The sequence below is a fragment of the Zootoca vivipara genome, chromosome 8 (genome assembly GCF_963506605.1).
Source record: "Zootoca vivipara chromosome 8, rZooViv1.1, whole genome shotgun sequence".
Taxonomy (NCBI): domain Eukaryota; kingdom Metazoa; phylum Chordata; class Lepidosauria; order Squamata; family Lacertidae; genus Zootoca; species Zootoca vivipara.
This window is the reverse complement of record NC_083283.1, coordinates 66989992-67009940: the sequence shown is the minus strand read 5'-3', so window position 1 is coordinate 67009940 and position 19949 is coordinate 66989992. Positions and strand designations below refer to the sequence as shown.

Below are 19949 nucleotides of genomic sequence, written 5' to 3'. Positions count from 1 at the left end.
GACCTTCTGGCGGTTCACTCCCTGTGAGAAGTTAGGTTACAGGGAACCAGGCAGAGGGCCATCTTGGTAGTGGCGCCCACCCTGTGGAACACCCTCCTTTCAGATGTCAAAGAAATAAACAACTATCTGACTTTTAGAAGCCCTGTTTTGGGAAGTTCTTAATGTTTGATGTTTTATTGTGCTTCTAATATCCTGTTGGAAGCCGCCCAGAGTGGCTGGGGAGGGCCGGCCAGATGGGCGGGGTATAAGCAATAAATAAATAATTATTATTATTTTTATTATTCAGGCAGAGACCTCAGAAGTGGCAGAGCTCAACTTACCTCTTTATTGGCGATACTCCTCGTCAGGTCAGTATGCATCTTTGTAATAATCAAAATGACATAAAGTGTCCAGCCGACAAAACCCATGGTGACACTGAAGCCTAGGAAAAACCTGTCGTACGTATGATAATACGAGAGTCCTTCCAAAGCAAGGCGAATCAGTTTGCTGCAAAGAGAAACCTATGGAAAGGAAACAACCGTTATAATCCTATTGCTCTCAAGACTGACTTGCAACTGGGCTCGAATCCAGCTTTCATAGACAAACCCAACTACCAGTGATGAAACTTAGAAATGAATCGAAGAATAAAATGTAAACATCAAATGTAAAAGATAAAGGACCCCTGGACAGTTAAGTTCAGTCAAAGGCGACTATGGGGTTGCAGCGCTCATCTCATTTCATGCCAAGGGAGCTGGCGTTTGTCCACAGACAGTTTTCCAGGTCATGTGGCCAGCAGGACTAAAAACCACTTCTGGCGCAACAGAACACCGTGACGGAAACCAGAGAGCACGGAAACAGCGTTTACCTTCCCATCGCAGCAGTACCTACTTATCTACTTGCACTGGTATGCTTTTGAACTGCTAGGTTGGCAGGAGCTGGGACAGAGTAATGGGAGCTCATTCCGTTGCGGGGATTCGAACCGCTGACCTTCTGATCGGCAACCCCAAGAGGCTTGGTGGTTTAGACCACAGTGCCACCCGTGTCCCTGTTACATCAAATGCAAACATTCTACCACTAGATAGCAATAGGGGAGGGAGGTCCAGATAAGGCAGGGAGGGGGAGCCTCAGGCCCCATGGGCCAAATCTGACCCTCTAGTCTAGACATCTCTATCTGGCCCTTGGGACTCTCCAAAGTGCACAACTTCCCCCCAGCCACACCCCTTCTCCCCTCACCAGCCCTGCTTTGGACCCCACTTGACTGTTTTTGCCTGGCTGGAATGTGTCCTTGGACTCCAATGGTGCTTCTTGCTTGTATGGATGGAAAATATTGCAGGACATGTGAAGAAACTGGCCTATTGTATTAAAAAAAGGTTTCTAAAAAGGGGCCACTCTTGCACCTGTCGCTGCCTCGCCACCAGCAACTTGCCCTCAGAAGGTTACTCAGAGGGAAATGCGGCCCTCAGTTTGAAAATTGTTTCCCCATCTCTTTAACACTTCACTTAAATACCACACAGAAGACTAAGGGAATATGGAAGGGACTGTTTCTGTTCACTTACCGCTTCCTCGTATTTCTCTTGATGGATAGAAGTCCTTGCTTTTCTAAGAATGTCAATCTGTTCCGATTCAGAGAGAGATCTATGCACAAGATAGAGGAATTTTATTTTGTTTCAGTTTCACTTCTATTTCTCTTTTGAGGATGGAAGAATAAGAGTGGGCAAACTTCTTGCAATATAGTATTCTACGGTATCTGTTTTGCTCTATAAAAGCTGTGGTTGTTACTTTTTTAAAAACAACAACAATGCCCTCATCGATGGCCATCTTGCTTAAAAGCATGTCTACAAGGGACCATTGGAAACTTTATTTTTAGAAAAAATTGCTGTATTTCCCCTGGAAAGTTTTTAGGTTACGAAGATGAGCCACAGAACGCAAGGAGATTTATTGCGTCTGGAGAAAACCATGGAACCTGAGGGGATCCGTTAAAGAGAGCAGCAAGTTATGCAATGTAAAGGATATATTAGATAGGGTATTAGAGAACAACAGCTTCTTCTTTTTATTCAGGTTGGCTGGGGCAGGAAATCTTAATAATTGCCAAACTTCTGAATCACTATGTGTATGCAACAAGTATGAAAATCTGGGAAATTTGAATGGATGCTCACTGCATCTTACAGATCACGGCACCGATGTAATACCGAGCAGGCCCAAGAGGCTTGGGATTATAACCTCAAAAACTATAGAGGCTTATCGTCAACAATGGGGGAGGGTGGGGGGGAATCTGCTTTGTTACAAGAATATAAACAACATCGTTCCTGTGTAAGGACAATTAATTATGTAACTAAACATCAGCGCTAATTGTGCAAAGGCTTGTAAATTGTCCCTTAGGAGATGTTAGTAACTCTCACTGGGAATATACATGACAAAATTAATATTTCCACCACATCATTCATGTCTCCCAATAAAGAAAAGAGAAATTGACAGTTCAGACACCAAGTCTGTGATGAAAATGAAGAACCATGACAGTTTCAAGAGTTCAGTCTGGCTATTGATCCCTGGCTCTTTTGAAAGAGGCCATCTCTGCCGATATGGCTTTCTTCCTGTAGGGTGGGGTGTCACTAAACCTTATAAAACAAGTAAAAATAAACCAACCCAACAATTTGAAAGTGGGAAATCTGTGCTTAGCACATATTACCAAACACATGAATTTGTTTCTACACCCTTATTTAAAACACAAACATTAAAAGAATAATAATAAACATTAAAATAATAATAAGTTTCTCAATGGGCATAAACTGGTGAGATGAAATGCCTAAGCAGCTCACGACAACAAAGCAGATTATTTTTTTAAAAGGCTGGGAACAGGGAAAGCACTCTTGCACACATGTATTTTGCATGTAAATAAATTAAAGAGCCAGGGTCAATTAAAGGCCGGAGGGAGGGGAAAATGTGATCTACAGCAACTCCTCTGGCCAACATTGCAGCAGAGTCAGAAGAATTCAGCAGGAACTAGAAATAGCAACTTTAGCCTCAAGGTCTGAAAGATGTGATGCAAGACACTTTCCAGTGAACGAGGCTTAATGGGGGAAAGCAGGAGAAGATTGCCACAAATAATAATTTAAAGTAAACTCTCCATGTTGCAAAGGCTAAGCATGCATAAAAATGAAAAAAAGGAACTCACTAGCTGTTCCAGTGAAAAACAGGTACACATGTGTACAGTGGTTTTTTTTAGTTTGTTGCTGGTTTTAATCTTTTGAATGTTTTAAATAGATATTATAATTGTTCTTGCCAATAATACTTTTGTTTTTTGGGTTTTTTTGTAAACCGCTTTGAGGGTTGTTGTTGTTTTAAAAATAAAATGGTGTTTACATTTTATGAAATAAAATGAATAAATAAAAAAAACAAGCTGTTTAAGGCTTATGCAAAATTAAAGGACAGATAGAAAATAAAGGCTTTTAGCATATTTACTAAGAACATAGTCTAGAGGAATGCATTGGTTAAGAGACAGAGAGTTGAACCCGGGAAGCTCCCAAATTCAGTCCCTATCTTGGAGAAGAAGAGCTCACTAGATGATGATGGCCTGAGGCAAGCCGTTCACTACAAACTTTCAGCCTGGCTCCACTGAAACACGGGGATAAAAATATTGATCTACCTTACAAGGTTATTGTAATGCATGCGTAGCACTCTTGTGATGTAAGCATTGCATGCAATAACGGTAAGAAAAATATCTCGGTCACTGCTTTCATCCTAATAGTGGTCTGCAGGCTACTTGTTCATCTCTTTGAGACCAGAGGGACTTTGGGGGAGAGGATCAAGCATATAACACATTAAGTAAACAAAGATCCTAGGCTAGGATGATCCTCAGGGTTCCTTCCAACTCTAGGATTCTATGAATGTGAATTCTATGACAGCTTCGCTTCCTCTACTAGGAATGTATCCAAGAATGTATGTGGGTGGGACTATTTGTACATTTTAGCTTGTTTTCCCTCCTCTTTGATAAAATTCAGAGAGATACTCAAAAGTGCTAACTGTAGGGAATCTGTTCACTACAAAGGAAAACTTATTTCTTCTCCGCAAAAAGTCCTGTGGACCATAGTTCTCGGAGGGAGTTAAAGGAACTTTTATGAGAATTCTTAGCACTCATTCTGAGTTGTAATTCCGGTCATTCTTTAATTTTAGAATATGCTTTACAATAGATATGGCCATACGTTCTAAGAAGCTCACTCAGCAACTGAGGTCTGGCCAACAGACACTGCTGCCCGTTATGTGTCTTTGCAGTATATTAGGACAGTAAACAACGAAGAGTCATTTGCTGCCACAGCTTTTCTTCTTTCTGAACAGCGCTTCGTTAAATGTTCAGAGAGGTTCGCAAAACCCCTCTTCTTCCAACAGGGATCTGGTAGCACAGAGTCATTCCTGTGGTTCTTTTAATTTAGATTGGTTTTAATTGATGGCGTCTGTACTATGATCTTATGGTCTTATTGGCTGGTGTTGCAAGCTACTTGGAAAAAGCAGTATTAAATTGTTTGTTTTAAATAGGAAGATGTCAGCTACACAGCCCCCTCGTAATTTATCTCCCAGCTCTAGACGGGGATAGAGACAGGAGCAGTGAGTATTACGCTTGCTCAGTTTTTCCCTTTCTGAGTATCACAGTCTGCTTCCTCAAGCCATCCTCCTGAGCCAACAACTTGGGTCTATCTTCTCCTACTCTCCATGGCAATTGAAAATAAAATCAGGAGTAAACTGGGGTAAGCCTGCAGCTGGCACTGATATTCATGACCTCCTCTAAATATTTATCCTCACAACACTCCACCATGTCATAATTATTTCCATCATATTGGGCCCACCTAGCTCGGCTTTTAAGTGTTTGCATCTTCTCAATCCAAGCACTGATCCCACGCAGCCGTAACTGCTCAGAAAATATCCCTATCAGTCCAGTTATTCCTTTATCATATGTACCTGACAGAAAAGCAAATAGATTTTTTTTAAAAAAAATGTCTTTAAGGAAACACAGTAACACTTAGGACACCCTTACTTGAATGGTGAAAACAGGAATGAGAGTGTGCTTTTCTTCTTCTGCGCCATCTTAATCTGAGAAAGAACGATAGGTTTAAACAAAAAGCAGTGCATACTGTTAGGGAAATGAATTAAGAAAAATATGGAGACACATGCCAACCTTCTGCATCTACCATACTCAGGATATATATATGTTAAAAATGCAGTCTAAGCATGTTTCTCAGATGCAAGCCTCAGTGTTCAGTGAGGCTTACTCCCAGGCCCTAAACACAGCCAGTGGGGGAGAAGGGTTGATATATATGGTTTGAGAAGGGAGGAGATAGGAGAGGCACACTGAACATTACTGCAGGGTCCTTTGAGTGGACCACTACAAGTGTCTTAAGAGATCAACTAAGGTTATGCCTACACCAGCTTTCTTTCCCATAATGGATAAACCCAAATTTAATTTGCTCTGATGGTGTCCTAGAAACGCCACATTATACCTGGTTCTGACTCCTTGAGTGAAGACATCTAGGAGCAATATAGTCCAAAAATTTACCCAAAGAGAGGCATAAGAACCAGGAGCAGCAACTTATAGCTTCCCTTCACTATAGTATCTAGGAGCAGACTATTCTTGGGGGACCCACTCTCATCCAGATACACACACACACACACACACACACACACACACACAGAGACAGAGTCGTGCCTTGCGATCAAAACCCGGAAGTGAGTGTTCAGGTTTTCGAACGTTCTTTTGGAAGCCGAACATCTGACGGGGCTTCCGCAGCTTCCGATTTGCTGCAGGAGCTTCCTGCAGCCAATCAGAAGCTACGCTTTGGTTTCCAAACGCTTCGGAAATCTACAGACGCTGGTGGACTTGCAACTCCCATCAGCCCTAGTCAGCATGACCAACAGCCAAGGGTGATAGAAGTTGAAATCCAAGAGGCAAACAAGGAAGGTGCACAACATGAGCCAGGTTCAGGAGGAGTTTCAAAATCTAGGCACATTTTGTAAGAAGGCCCCCTCCTTTGTTGCAGTGAAACATATTTCAGACACATAAGAGGTCCTTTTTTAATGACCTTAAAGAGCAGGCAGGCACCTATGGGAGCTAGTCTCTTGGTCTGAAACAGATGAATGGCTCGAGCTTGGATGGGAACTTTTGGGTTTTCTGCCTTCTTTGGCATGTACCAGAAGCTACATGAACAGATTGTAACGGGAATGTTCCAAACCCGGCTGAAGAGGAAATGCAAACCCCGACTCTGCAAATGCTGGCGATTCAAGTCCCAGTTGCTTGAATAGGACCCGTGCCAGCAGAACACTTTGAGGATTGCCAGCAATAGTCATTAGTGAGATTGGAATTCAATTCCAGGACCCATCTGACCCCGCTGGTAGAATGCATTGCTTTCAGTGGCAACAATTAACACTGGCAAGCCAGAGTTTGTCCCTTAAACTCCTCATCCTAATACAGTATTATACACGATACCACAAGTATCGTGAAATATTTCCATTTCTGCTTAAGTCAATGAAAAGTATCAAGCTGTTACAATAAAAAACAGAGGCAGGGATATAAACTAAAATTACTTGATGCTGCTGCTTCTTATTTATAAATTCAACATCTTAGAATAATTCTTTTATCATTTTAAGTTGCAGTCCTAAGTACTGTATTTAAATGCTCTTTGTCTCCACTGTAATAGCTTTTATAAGTTATTTTTCCACTGCATGTATTTAGACAGACGTGTAATGTTTGCGTTTGAGCAATATTTCATTTACCTTAAATTGTTCAAGAATCTGAGCAGCATTCGTAAACATACTCTCTGCTTTAAAATGAGCAGTGTTGTTCAGGTACTCCAGAGGTAGACTCCCCTGAAAAACACACCAAAACCCATGTTTTATGGACACATCACGGATAGCTCAGATGGTTAAGAGCAGGAATCCCCCAAACTGCGTCCCTCCAGATGTTTTGGCCTACAACTCCCATGATCCCTAGCTAACAGGAACAGTGGTCGGGGAAGATGGGAATTGTAGTCCAAAACATCTGGAGGACCGAAGTCTGGGGATGCCTGGTTAAGAGTATGGTGCTGATAACACCAAGGTTGCAAGTTCGATCCCTGTTAGGGACAGCTGCATATTCCTGCATTGCAAGAAGTTGGACTAGATGGTCCTCTACAATTTGATGATTCGAAGAAGCCAAGACTAGCAAAGCATGTAAGCAGTTTCGGTGGGGAAGCAGAAATGGCTACTCTACAGTACGAAGTCATTATATACTGAAGGGCAGCAGGATCTCACCTACCAGTCTCTCCCCTGCCCCATGGCCATGACCCCACACCACTGGCATCGCGCTGACCCATCACACACACAAAAAGAGTGCAACATGCTTAACTGGCATTCATGTATGGTGCTCCATGATGCAAGAGAGAATCAGGCACCAACCAAGATCCCCCCCTGACCTTGAATGGAGAAGCACCCCACACATATTGCCCCTCTGCATGGTTGAAAAATGTACAGGCAACCATGGGTGTGCCTGGTGGCTCGTCAGGGGAGGGGGCAGGAAGTGACCCTGAAAACCCAGAATGCACTGAAAGAACATGTGAGCAGGGTTCAAGCAAACCCACTCTGAACTTTAATCTCAGAATTACAAGATTGTGGAGCTGGAAGGGACCCTCTCACATCTCCATTTTTTATTTTCAGACTGCCCATGCGCCCTGGATTACTAATACAGATATGCAAAAGCCGGCACACGGAGACATTTGGCGAGGCTTTTGCAACTTTCTTGAAGTGATTCCACTGCCTTCCGGTCTGCTTCTCTTTTTATATATATACTTTTCACATTTATGCATTTCTTTAGTTTTACAATCAATTTAACATTTCAAAATTTGACTTCCTTCCCCCTCTTTCTGTGGTTCCTTAAATTTGTTTCTTAGCATCTTCTGCATATCCAAATTCATTTAACATGCTCATTTAATTATGTACCGTAAAGATACACTCTTATAAAACTGCAGGTTGTTACAATAATCCTGCTAATGTTTTTATCTGTTTACAATTCATCTGTAAATATTCAATAAACCATTTCCATTATTTATATTAAAAAGTTTGTTGTCTTCATTTCTTATTCTTCCGGTAAGTTTCGCCATTTTTGCATATTCCATGAGATTTTGTATCCATTCTTTCTTTACTGGGACTTCTGCTTCTTTCCATTTGGGGAAAGTAACATTCTTGCTGCTGTAGTAGCATACATAAATAAATTCCTATACAATTTAGGTAGTTCTGTGCCTATAATTCCCAAACTGTGCTTCTCGACACAGTTCAAAGTTTCAAGACATCAGCAGTTTGGAAACAGTATATCAAAGTCCACTTGCTCCCCTGTAACCCCATCAAGATCTTAAAGGCCTGCTTTTGGAGTTCTGTTCTGTCTGAGTTGAGGCAGACTTGAGAACACTTTTTCCAATGTGATATGCACTGGCGGAGGAAGAGGGGGCGGGGGATCGCCCCGCCCCCGGCACCACAATCCTGATGGGGTGCCATTGAGGCTGCCCCCCTGCGCTGGGCGCCACGCCCCCCAGGACACGTGCCACGCCCCCCAGGACACGCGCCAGCCACACCCCTGCCTGCTCACCCCCCCGCTCCGCCACTGGTGATATGATAAGTTTGTTTATTAAAAATATTTCCCCCCCCCCACTTTTCCTTGCAAGGGTTGGTTTAAGGATTCTAATTGCGTGACCAGGAGAAAAAACCCAGCAACTAGCATGTGTCTTACCACAGAGTTCAGAGGGAAAGGGACTCCGATAAGAGAAGCCATCAGCGGTGCTATGTCTGCCTGCAAAGAAAAATGTGCACAGTTTAAGGCTGCGAAGCAAAGTGCTATAAAATTGCAAAGTGGAAAAATCTGTTTTGATACAAACAAAGTGTGAGGTCCTTTAAAACTTGCTGCAGACTTTAGGTCCTTCGAAATAATACTGTCCATGTGAAATATACTCGGAGTCGAGAGTGAATTTCATGCTCTTTATTCAGCTCATAGTCATCAAGGAGGAGAAGAGAAGACGAATCGCTCTTTCCCCAAAACCATCTGCTTATATACATTATTTACACAATGGGCCTTGCGTGATTGGCTACTTCAGGGCTACACCTGTGGGCCAATTATATTGTGGATTGACTTCTGCCTGCAGCCTGATTGGCTGCTCCTACAGGCCAATCAGGTAGCAGATTCACTTCTGCCAGCCGCCTGATTGGCTGCTCCAGCAGGCCAATCAGGTTGCGGATTCACTTCCACCTGGAGTTGGATTGGGTAGCTCCCGCTGATTCTGAATCCTATTGTTCTAGGATTCAGCTCAGTACATAACACCCCTCCCCTCTAAGTTCCAGTTCTGCCCGGGAAGTTGCATTCGTAGTCCCCAAGGTCTGCTGGCCGCCTCCGTGTGCGTTGTGGCCTGGGGTGTTCCTTGGTCAGGGGTTCTGGTTCTGGCTCGTGTTCCGAGGCTGCTGGCTGTGCCGGGGCTGTCTGGTCTGGCGCCACTGAACCACTAGGTTGTAGCTCTGGTTCCGGTGTCCTTCCAGCCTCGGGGCGCCCCTCTGTGCCTACTGCTTCTGCTTCCCCTGCCCACCCCTCTCGCTCTACAGGCCTCACTGCCCTGCTGTCCCCTTGGGACCCCTCTGTCCCGCTCTCCTCCCGGGTTCCTCCTGGGAATCGTCGCCGTAGCTGGTCGCAGTGGCGGCGCCAACATTGCCCCCCTTCCGTTAGTACCTCGTACGACACGGGACCGGTCACCTTGGTGACTGTGGCGGGTACCCATGCTGGGCCTGCCCCAAAATTCTTTGCATACACTGGGTCCTGGGCCACAAATGTCTGGGGGTTCCTGCCTTTCCCCACCACTACCTCATCCTGAGCTCTGTCGGGGTGAAGTCGGTCCAGTCTAGTTGCAAGGCGCCGGCCCATTAGTAATTCAGCTGGGCTCCGGCCCGTCGTTGTGCTTGGGGTGCTGTGCTGTGCTAGAAGAAATGTGGCAAGGCGGTATTCCCAGTCCCCTTGTGTCATGCGGCGGAGGCTGTCCTTGGTGGTCCGCACCATGCGCTCCGCTTGGCCATTGGTGGCAGGGTGGAATGGTGCTGAGCGGATGTGGCGGATGGCGTTCTGCGCTGTGAAGGTCTGGAACTCCTCTGACGTGAATGCGGTTCCATTGTCCGAGACGAGGGTGTCAGGGAGCCCGTGGGTCGCAAACAGCTTACGTAGTACCCTGATGGCTGCCGCCGTAGAAGTGGATGGTACCAGTGCGACCTCCAGCCATTTGGTGTAGGAATCCACCACTATGAAGAATGTTTTTCCCTGGAAGGGGCCAGCGAAGTCCATGTGCAAGCGTGACCATGGATGTCGGGCGGACTCCCAGGGCTGGACTGGGGCCCTTGGGGGATCCGGGCGGGATTCTTGGCAGGTCTGGCAGTGTTGGACCCAGGCCTCTATCTCTCTGTCAATCCCCGGCCACCACACATAACTCCTGGCAAGGGCCTTCATCCTCACTACCCCTGGGTGTGTCTCGTGTAGGGCTGTGAGGACCCTTTTGCGGAGGGGCTGGGGAACAACAACCCTGCTTCCCCATAACAGGCACCCCTTGTGGGCCGACAGTTCATGTTTGTGGTTTGTGTAGCCAGCGAATTCTGGCCCGGGGCTGCTGCTGGGCCATCCTCGCCACACCCAGTCCAGGACCCGGGAGATGACCCTATCTTTTGTGGAATGGTGCGCAACTTCTTGTGCCTGAATGGGTCGGTCGGGAAGCAGCTCCAGGGTCATAACCTCTTGTGCAGGCGCTGGGTCGGGGCCTGTTTCTGGTAGTGGTAGCCTGCTGAGGGCGTCTGCGTGGCCCATCGCCTTCCCAGGGCGGTGGATTAGTGCATACTGGTAGCCGGCAAGGAAAATTGACCACCTGAGGACACGTGGAGACAACACTTGGGGGGTCTGCTTCTCAGGGGCAAACAGGCCAAGCAACGGCTTGTGGTCAGTCACTATGGTAAAGGGCCGCCCGTACAAGAAATCATGGAATTTTTTTACGCCCTTCACAATTGCCAGACCCTCCTTGTCAATCTGTGAGTAGTTTCGTTCGGCTGCAGCAAGCGTCTGGGAGAAGTATGCCACCGGCACCTCTCTTCCATCCGGGAGTTGGTGTCCCAGGACAGCGCCGATGCCATAGGGAGAGGCGTCGCATGCCAGCACCACTGGCAGCCTCTCGTCGAAGTGTGCTAAGACCGAGTTCGAGACGAGCAAGTCCTTGACTGCCTGGAATGCGGCCCTTTGTCGCTGGCCCCACACCCAAGGGGCCCTTTTATCTAGGAGTCTGTGTAGGGGCTCCGCTACCGCTGCCTTATGTGGAAGGAAGGCATGGTAAAAGTTCAATAGTCCCAAGAATGACTGAAGTTCGGGCTTGCTCTTGGGCGCTGGGGCCTCACAAATGGCCCGTACCTTGTCACCGGTTGGATGGACCCCTTCTGCGTCCACCTTGAATCCCAGAAAGTCCACCTGCGGCACTCCCAGTAAACACTTTTCCCGCTTCACCTTGAGGCCCGCCGTCTGGAAACGGTGCAGGACGGAGCGGAGGCGGTCCTCAAATTCCTCTGGTGTGGGCCCGGCGATCAGTACATCATCGAAGAAGGGGGTGACGCCAGGAATCCCTTTGAGGAGAGAGTCCATTAGATTCTGGAATATGCCTGGTGCCACGCTAACGCCAAATTGCAGCCGCTTTACTCTGAATGCCCCTCTGTGCGTCACAATCGTCTGAGCCTCTGCTGTGGCTTCGTCCACAGGCAACTGTTGATACGCTTGGGCCAAGTCCAGTTTGCCAAAGATTTTCGACCCAGCCAGGGTGGCGAGGACATGGCTGACCACTGGCACTGGGTATGCATGGGCCGTGAGAGCCTTGTTTATGGTGCATTTGTAGTCTGCACAGATGCGGACCGAACCGTTAGGCTTGACGGGTGTGACAATTGGAGTTTCCCAGGGGGCGTTGGGCACCGGCTCCAGCACTCCTTGCTCCACGAGCCGGTCCAATTCCTCGTCTATGCGGGGTTTCAGGGCGAACGGGACCCGGCGGGCCTTGTGTCTGATGGGTCGTACAGCGGGGTCTAGCTGTAGGGCAATGGGGGGTCCTGTATATCGTCCCAATGCCCCATCGAAAACCCCTGGAAACTCTTTGCATATGGCGTCCACGTCCACTTGTAAGCTAGTGCGGTTCACCCCGGTAACGGCTAGCCCCAGAGGTCCAAACCATGCCAGTCCCAGTAAGCTAACGTAGGGGCCCTTAACTACCAGCAAGTCCAATTGTTGCTTTCGCCCTCGATATTGCACCCTGAAGGTCCCCACCCCCATAGTAGGGACCTTACGTTTCTGGAAGTCCCGGAGGGTGAATGGGGCCGGCCTTAGTTTGGGACCCCCATTAGGGCACAGTTCCCTTAATGTTCGGGCCGAGATTATGGATAGAGTTGAACCCGTGTCCAGCTCCATGCGGCATGGGGCTCCCTCTATCTGTACCTCTATATAAATTTTCTCTGTGCTGGGATGGGGCAACTGGAATACCTGGTAGTCCGTGATCTCCGTCGAGTTGCCTTGGTGCATGGTGCCGTGTGACCTGGGGCTCCTGGGTCGGTCATCTGATGCTTGTCGACGGGTGAGTCGAGCCCGACACACCCGGGCGATGTGTCCCAATTTTCTGCACTGCCTGCACTCTGCGTTGCGGAAACGACAGGTCCTCCTCTCGTGGTTCTCCCCGCAGCTTGCACAGTTCCCTCCTTCTCGTCGAGGCTGCTGTGGTGTGTGTGCTGCTTGAGTGCGCCGCTGTACTCGGTGTACTTCCTCCCTGTCAGATTCGGATTCGTCGGTGAGGTCTTCGTGGTAGACCCTCGGTTGGGATGGCGGGGCCGGTCGTGCCTCTTGCGTTGACCTCTCGGCGGCTTCGGTTGCCAGGGCTTCCTCCAGAGCAATCTGGAACGTGAGGTCTTTTTTGGCGTAGAGGCGTCGTTGCAACATCTCGTCCCTCAGGCCACCGACGAGGCGGTCACGAAGCATGTTCTCCAATTCTGAGAAGTTGCATAACCGGGCGGCTTGGCGGAGGGAGGTCACAAACCCAGTTATGGTTTCCCCCGGGGCTTGCCGCTTTGCGTAGAAGGCATTTCGGCAAGCTACCACCGAGGGCTGTGGTGAGAAGTGCTCCTTCAGCCGTTCCATTATTGTTTTGTAAGAGACGATAGCGACATCTCTAGGTGCAAGGAGAGCCCGGGCGATTTCAAACGTCTCCTCTCCACAGACGCTGAAGAATGTCGCCCTCTTCATGGCATCGTTGGTGACTTCTTTCGCTTGCAGGAGGAAGTTGAAACGGGCGGCGTACCCTTCCCAGTCTCCTGATGCTGGTTTGAATGGCGAGAAGCTGCTGTCGGTTGCCATTCTGGGTTCCTTGGGTCCTGGAGCTGAAGCCTGGATGCACGGTGCGATGCAGCGGTGCAGCAGGTGGCGGTGCTGCGGTGCAGTGCGTGGTGGCGGTCAGCTCAGCAGGATCCCACCTTCGTCGCCAGTGAAATATACTCGGAGTCGAGAGTGAATTTCATGCTCTTTATTCAGCTCATAGTCATCAAGGAGGAGAAGAGAAGACGAATCGCTCTTTCCCCAAAACCATCTGCTTATATACATTATTTACACAATGGGCCTTGCGTGATTGGCTACTTCAGGGCTACACCTGTGGGCCAATTATATTGTGGATTGACTTCTGCCTGCAGCCTGATTGGCTGCTCCTACAGGCCAATCAGGTAGCAGATTCACTTCTGCCAGCCGCCTGATTGGCTGCTCCAGCAGGCCAATCAGGTTGCGGATTCACTTCCACCTGGAGTTGGATTGGGTAGCTCCCGCTGATTCTGAATCCTATTGTTCTAGGATTCAGCTCAGTACATAACACCATGTTTTACTGGTTTTTAGAAAATTGAAATGTAGGTCAGCACAGAAGGGAAACAAAAGTAATGCCCGGAACAAGAGGGGCTTTTGGCAGGGGGTGGGCAGGAGGGGGTGGGCAGGCACAAGGCGATCAAGGACACACTACGACCAAATGCTGCCTAGGACCTTTGCAGACATAATGTCCTCAATCTTCTAACTGTGCCTGTGCAATGGGCAAAGTAGCAAAGGCTCTGCTCTCCAGTCCAGCATTCAGCATCCCACAGTGAGCCTCTGCAAAAATGATAAGCAGGATATGAAGGCAATAGCTCTCTCCCACTGTCGTTCCTCAGCAACTGGGACTCAGCGGCATGCTACTTCTGATCTAAGCCATTGAGGTAGCCATCTTTTTCTTTTCTTTTTTTACAATTCATTAGAGCACAATTTTATTAATTTAAAGACTACCAGCTTTTAGTACAGTTCCGTGCAGTAGGTTCAATAGAGGTGTACAGCAACAGACAATCAATGTCATAAATAAAGAACAAAAGTTTAGTCCGTTAAAGGGAAAGATTGCAGTGGAGGTTTGTGGGGTTTTTTTTTGCAAGAGTAAGAAGAAAGCAAGAGATAAAATAAGATGACCTAGGCCAGGCATCCCCAAACTGCGGCCCTCCAGATGTTTTGGCCTACAACTCCCATGATCCCTAGCAAACAGGACCAGTGGTCGGGGAAGATGGGAATTGTAGTCCAAAACATCTGGAGGGCCGAAGTTTGGGGATGCCTGACCTAGGCCAAGGGTGCCCAAACTTCTTTCAAAGAGGGCCAGGTTTGATGAAGTGAACATGCGTGAAGGCCAGCCAAAGTTGTTGAGCTTTTTTTAAGGATTGAAGTTGTTGAGCTTTTTTTGGATTTAATCCCAATAAAAATAAGATGACCTAGGCCAGGGGTGCCCACAGGGGCCAGATGAAAAAGGCCAGGGGGCTGAATTAGGCCCCCAAAATGGACTTTGAGCATGCCTGACCTAGGCAATGTGTCAATTTTTGTTTAAATCTTGAGTTCTCTAGAGCTTTTGCTTGTTTAAACAAAATCTATGCAACCATACATTGTGAAATTATGTTAGGGGAAAACACTATGGAAAACGGAAATCTGACTGGAATGATGTAGCCATCTTATAATAATAATAATTTTATAAATTGTACCCTGCCCATCTGACAGGGCTGCCTCAGCCACTCGGGGAGGCTTCCAACATATATATAGGAAACATAATAAAACAGTAAATAAATGTTCCATGAGTTGCCCCGTTAAAACAGTTTGCAACCCCAGTTACAAATTCTGAGTGTTAAGGGAGATCCTGATTAGAGTAAATGCTGGCCGACAGTAACATTGTGCTGTAGGTGTGAACAAAGGGGGAGATTTGCCCACAAAAGGGAAAGGAAGGGTTCGGCAAGCTTTCAATCTCTTCCCTCCGGTTAGGATATCGAAAATGTTGTCATGCCTGCCCAGTTCCATATTGATCAGAACAAATAAAATCAAATTACCTGGCTATTTAAAAAAAATATGTTCTTGCTATCGCTATAAATCATTCTCCCACCTGCATGTCTTGTGGTAGCTTAAATTAAAGACAAATGTTAACCAGCTGTAAGGTACCTGGTTGACATCTTGCCGCTTTAAGGTCTCCAGTTTCCAATCTACGAAAGGATAAAGAGAGAATTAAAGACCCATTTGCGACACAGGCCTAACCTATGTGAACTGATCTGAGGGGGAAGTAAGCCCTTTGATGCTTAATGAGTTGTCGGTCTCTTCTACTCCATAACATAATTTTTCCCGCTGAAACGAGAATCATGCTTTGCCTCAGAACAAAAATCTAAGAAATTTACTTAAACTATTTCACCTTTTTAAAGCCACAGAAAGACAAATTTTAACTACTCACTGATGTATCAAGTTTTGAAAATGAAGCCAGGGGCATAAAACCTTGAGCCACTTGAAGTTTCTACCCTGCTCCTATCCATAAGTTTTAATTTGTATGCCGGTTTTCCATACTTCAAACCATACTCATACTAATGGCTTACTCAAAGGTGGCTTAAAACACGGAAAGATTTTACATAATTAAATCTGTGCCACAAACTAGATTTAATGAGCACTCATATTAAGAGTGCTCTGTAGATTGATAGCTGTAGTCTTATACCGGTATATACTAACCTTTTATACTCTTTAACTCTTGCCTAATGTTCCTAACCCTTCTTTTAGACTTCCTTAGCTTCTTTTGGATTTTGGGGATGCAGGTGGCGCTGTGGCTTAAACCACAGAGCCTAGGGCTTGCCGATCAGAAGGTCGGCGGTTCGAATCCCTGCGACGGGGTGAGCTCCTGTTGCTTGGTCCCAGCTCCTGCCAACCTAGCAGTTTGAAAGCACGTCAAAATGCAAGTAGGTAAATAGGAACCGCTACAGTGGGAAGGTAAACGGTGTTTCCATGTGCTGCTCTGGTTCGCCAGAAGCGGCTTAGTCATGCTGGCCACATGACCTGGAAGCTGTACGCCGGCTCCCTCAGCTAATAATGCGAGATGAGTGCCGCAACCCCAGAGTCGGTTCCTTTACCTTCTTTTGGATTCTTATAGACTTTTATATATACTTTATTTTTAAACTAAACTAAAAGGAGTTAAAACAGAAACAAATGTTTTTAGATTTTAAAATATTGTACCCCTCCCTCCTTATGCTGGTCTCTGACCATAATAAAGATTTGTTGTTGTTGTTGTACGTAATTAAAAACATAGCAAAAGTAAACAATAAATGAAACACATCAAAAAGTATACAACTGTAATTGAACGATTTTCACGTAAATCATTATAAGAACTAGAAATAAAGATACCAAAGCTTAATATCAATAACAGCAGCAACAACAAAAAAAGAGCCACATAATATCTTGGGATTAACAACAACAACAACAACAACAACAACAACAACAACAAATTATTTCCACCCCGCCCATCTGGCTGGGTTTCCCTAGCCACTCTAAGCAGATACCAACAAAACCTTTGGCTGTGCATGCAGCCCCCTGTGTGAGCTAGCACACAAGCAGGAAGTCTTCCGATAATTACAGTTTTCCTTTTTTATTTCAACTGGGAAAGTATGGTTAACAGGCTAGGTAGATGCCATGCTATGAAGCCAATTTAAATGCTTTGGATCAAGCCACGGTTTGAACCACAGTTTCCAAGCTGAAATAAAAACAAAGCAAAGCTACAATTAAATGCCGACTTGCCGACTTTCTGGGTTGGGGGGGGGGAGAAAGATTGTGTGGATAATTGGGTCTGTCCCTATCTTGACCTCAGGCCACATTTCTTCAGCCTCAGGCCTCCTCCATCAGTAACATGATTTCAAATTACCCAACCTACTTTCTGGAAAGTTTTATAAGAATGTATGTGAAGCAGTTCGAGCTCTTAAAATAAAGCACAGCAGCCTTTTGATGATGATGATGATAACAACAACAACAACAACAACAACAACAACAACAACAACAACAACAACAACAACAATATATTTATACCCCGCCCATCTGGCTGGGTTTCCCCAGCCACTCTGGGCAGCTTCCAACAAAATATTAAAATAAAATATTCTATCAAACATTAAGAAGCTTCCCTAAACAAGGCTGCCTTCAGATGTCTTCTAAAAGTCTGGTAGTTGTTTATCTCTTTGACATCTGGTGGGAGGGCATTCCACAGGACAGGCGCCACTACTGAGAAGGCCCTCTGCCTGGTTCCCTGTAACTTGGCTTCTCGCAGCGAGGTAACCGCGAGAAGGCCCTCGGCACTGGACCTCGGTGTCCAGGCAGAACGATGGGGGTGGAGACACTCCTTCAGGTTACAGTGGTGCCTCGCTTAACGAACGCCCTGCTTAACGAAATTTCCGCTTAACGAAAGGTTTTTTCTAGTGGAGGTTGCCTCGCTAGACAAATTCGTTTTACGAAAAATTCATCTAGCGAATCGCGGTTTCCCATAGGAATGCATTGAAATTCAATTAATGCGTTCCTATGGGCAAAAAAAAAAAAATTCAATGCATTCCTGACTCCTGCCCATACTCCTGACAGCCAGGCAGAATACCTCAGGGTAAAAGGTTGTCACGCCCCTTGTATTTTAAAAGCATACAGAAAAAATATGACCCACAGTGCTATTTTTTCTAGAAAAAGATTTGGCGAAACTCACCATGAATCCCTCCCTTGTTCCCTTATTGCCACCCGAGAGGTGCTGGAACTGAGTTCCGGCAAGTTCTGGCTGAAAAGCCCTGCCCACACATATAATCCTATCTACCTTTTAAAAACGTGTCTTCATACTGTTGCGAGGTGACTTTTTGTGGAGAGTTGATTCCTGCTCCCCAAGCAACTAGTGGAGTTAATGTTTCTGACGGATGACCAGCCCCATGAACCCCTAAAAGAAAACAAAGTTGGAATTACTTCAGAATGAATTGCTGCCCCTGCAATGGACCTTAATGCAGAACAATAAACTGTTAAGATTGTACCTTTTAAATCGTTTGAACTTGTCTAGTGTGACCCACTTAAGAACCTCAAAGGATGCCTAGTGTTAAATGGATGCGTCGAACGCTGCATTTCTATATGGAAACTTGGTTGATTCATTTGTACCCATATGGCTTATGGGAAGCTCTTGACTAGACTACTGCAACGTGTACCGTTTGGGGCTTCCCTTGAAGACAGTCTAGAAGCAGCCAAACACAGCTACTTGACTAGCACTTCAAAGTGGGGTCGTGTGAGACCTATTCTTAAAAAATCTGCACTGTGTACCTGCTACCAAAGCCAATTTATGGTGCTAATGTTAAGTCTGCAAAACTCTACATGGCTTGGGATAAAGGTATTTGAAGGTTTGCTTCTGTCTTACACACACACACACACACAGAGAGAGAGAGAGAGAGAGAGAGAGAGAGAGAGAGAGAGAGAGAGAGAGAGAGAGAGAGAGAGAGAGAGAGAGAATCTTTTCTATTGTGGGCACCCTGGCTGCAGAATTTTCTCGGCACAAAAATACTGTTTTCTTCTATACTAGCTGCTTCTAGGTGTCATACAGTAACCAACATTTGTTCAATCAGATTTATGGAAATTACATTTATAGTCCACCTTTCCTGCAAGGAGGTCAAAGTGTGGTACAAGTTTCTCCTGCTTCCCATTTTAACTGCACAACAACCTTATGAGGTAGGTCAGGCTGAAGGACAGTGACGGGTCAAAGGTCACCCAGTGAGCTTCATGGCTGAGTGGAGATTTTAACCCCTGCCTCCCAGGGCCTTGTCCAGCATTTTAACCACTGCACCACACAGTCTCAGGTTGGTGCTGGATTTTCTGATTTGCTTAGAATTTTTGTTTTATATGGGTGGGGAGAGGGTTGTATTGATGTGTGCCTTTTTAATGGATTATTGTATATTGCCCTGGGTTGAGTTGTGGATTACAAATGTAATAAATTGTAATAATTCTAACCAAATGCAAACAATATCCTTACATGAGAAAGATGAACAAGTATTTCTGTTCCTAACACATTTGAGTGTGGGGAAGGGGGACACTCTCTTTATCAAATGCTTCTTACTGCTTGGGTCACCGAAGCAGACTTTGCTGCTTGACCTCTCTCCTCTGACCTCTCTTTCTGTCACATCACAAAACGTGTCCAAGAAAAAAAAGGAAATCTGTGGCATTTCCATATATAAAGCAAAGGAGAAACACTTTTCAATAAATTAATTAAAACCGGGGAAGCAATATGTGGTTTTTTGCATTAAGAAGCCTACTTGAGTGGATGGGGACATACTGAAGTTATATTAATTCTTCTGAGGAGAATCACCACATGAGAAAGATTGGGGTTAAAGGCAGCATTGGCGTTCGTCAGCACTTTAGTAGCTAAGGAAGATGAAGAAAAAGGTCGTGTTTGCAAAATCCTCACCCCAGTCTGTCATTCCATGGTCTGAAGTCAAGATGAAAGCTGTGCTGCCATCATTTCCATAAAAATCCTCAACCATCGATACAATTTCTTTTACCCCTTCATCGACTTTCCTAATATTGTTCTTGTATTCTCTGGAGAGGAGAGAAAGGAGTAGAATGTTTTGAC

General features: G+C 46.0%; 1 protein-coding gene across 9 annotated transcripts in view; it reads right to left on the bottom strand.

Moving 5' to 3' along the window:
- PIGN (phosphatidylinositol glycan anchor biosynthesis class N) overlaps positions 1–19949 on the bottom strand; it is an 86085-nt gene that overhangs the window by 47915 nt on the left and 18221 nt on the right. For 8 of the 9 annotated variants that reach the window (XM_035124683.2, XM_035124686.2, XM_060278026.1 and 5 more), the window contains 8 exons: positions 19785–19915; positions 18162–18278; positions 15509–15549; positions 8723–8782; positions 6739–6831; positions 5006–5061; positions 1536–1614; positions 321–500 (listed from right to left, as the gene is read on the bottom strand). In XM_035124683.2, coding sequence (XP_034980574.2) covers positions 321–500; positions 1536–1614; positions 5006–5061; positions 6739–6831; positions 8723–8782; positions 15509–15549; positions 18162–18278; positions 19785–19915 — 757 coding nt within the window. Of the gene's footprint in view, positions 1–320; positions 501–1535; positions 1615–5005; positions 5062–6738; positions 6832–8722; positions 15438–15508; positions 15550–18161; positions 18279–19784; positions 19916–19949 lie in introns of those variants that run through there. The other variant, XR_009558066.1, reaches the window with a different exon arrangement.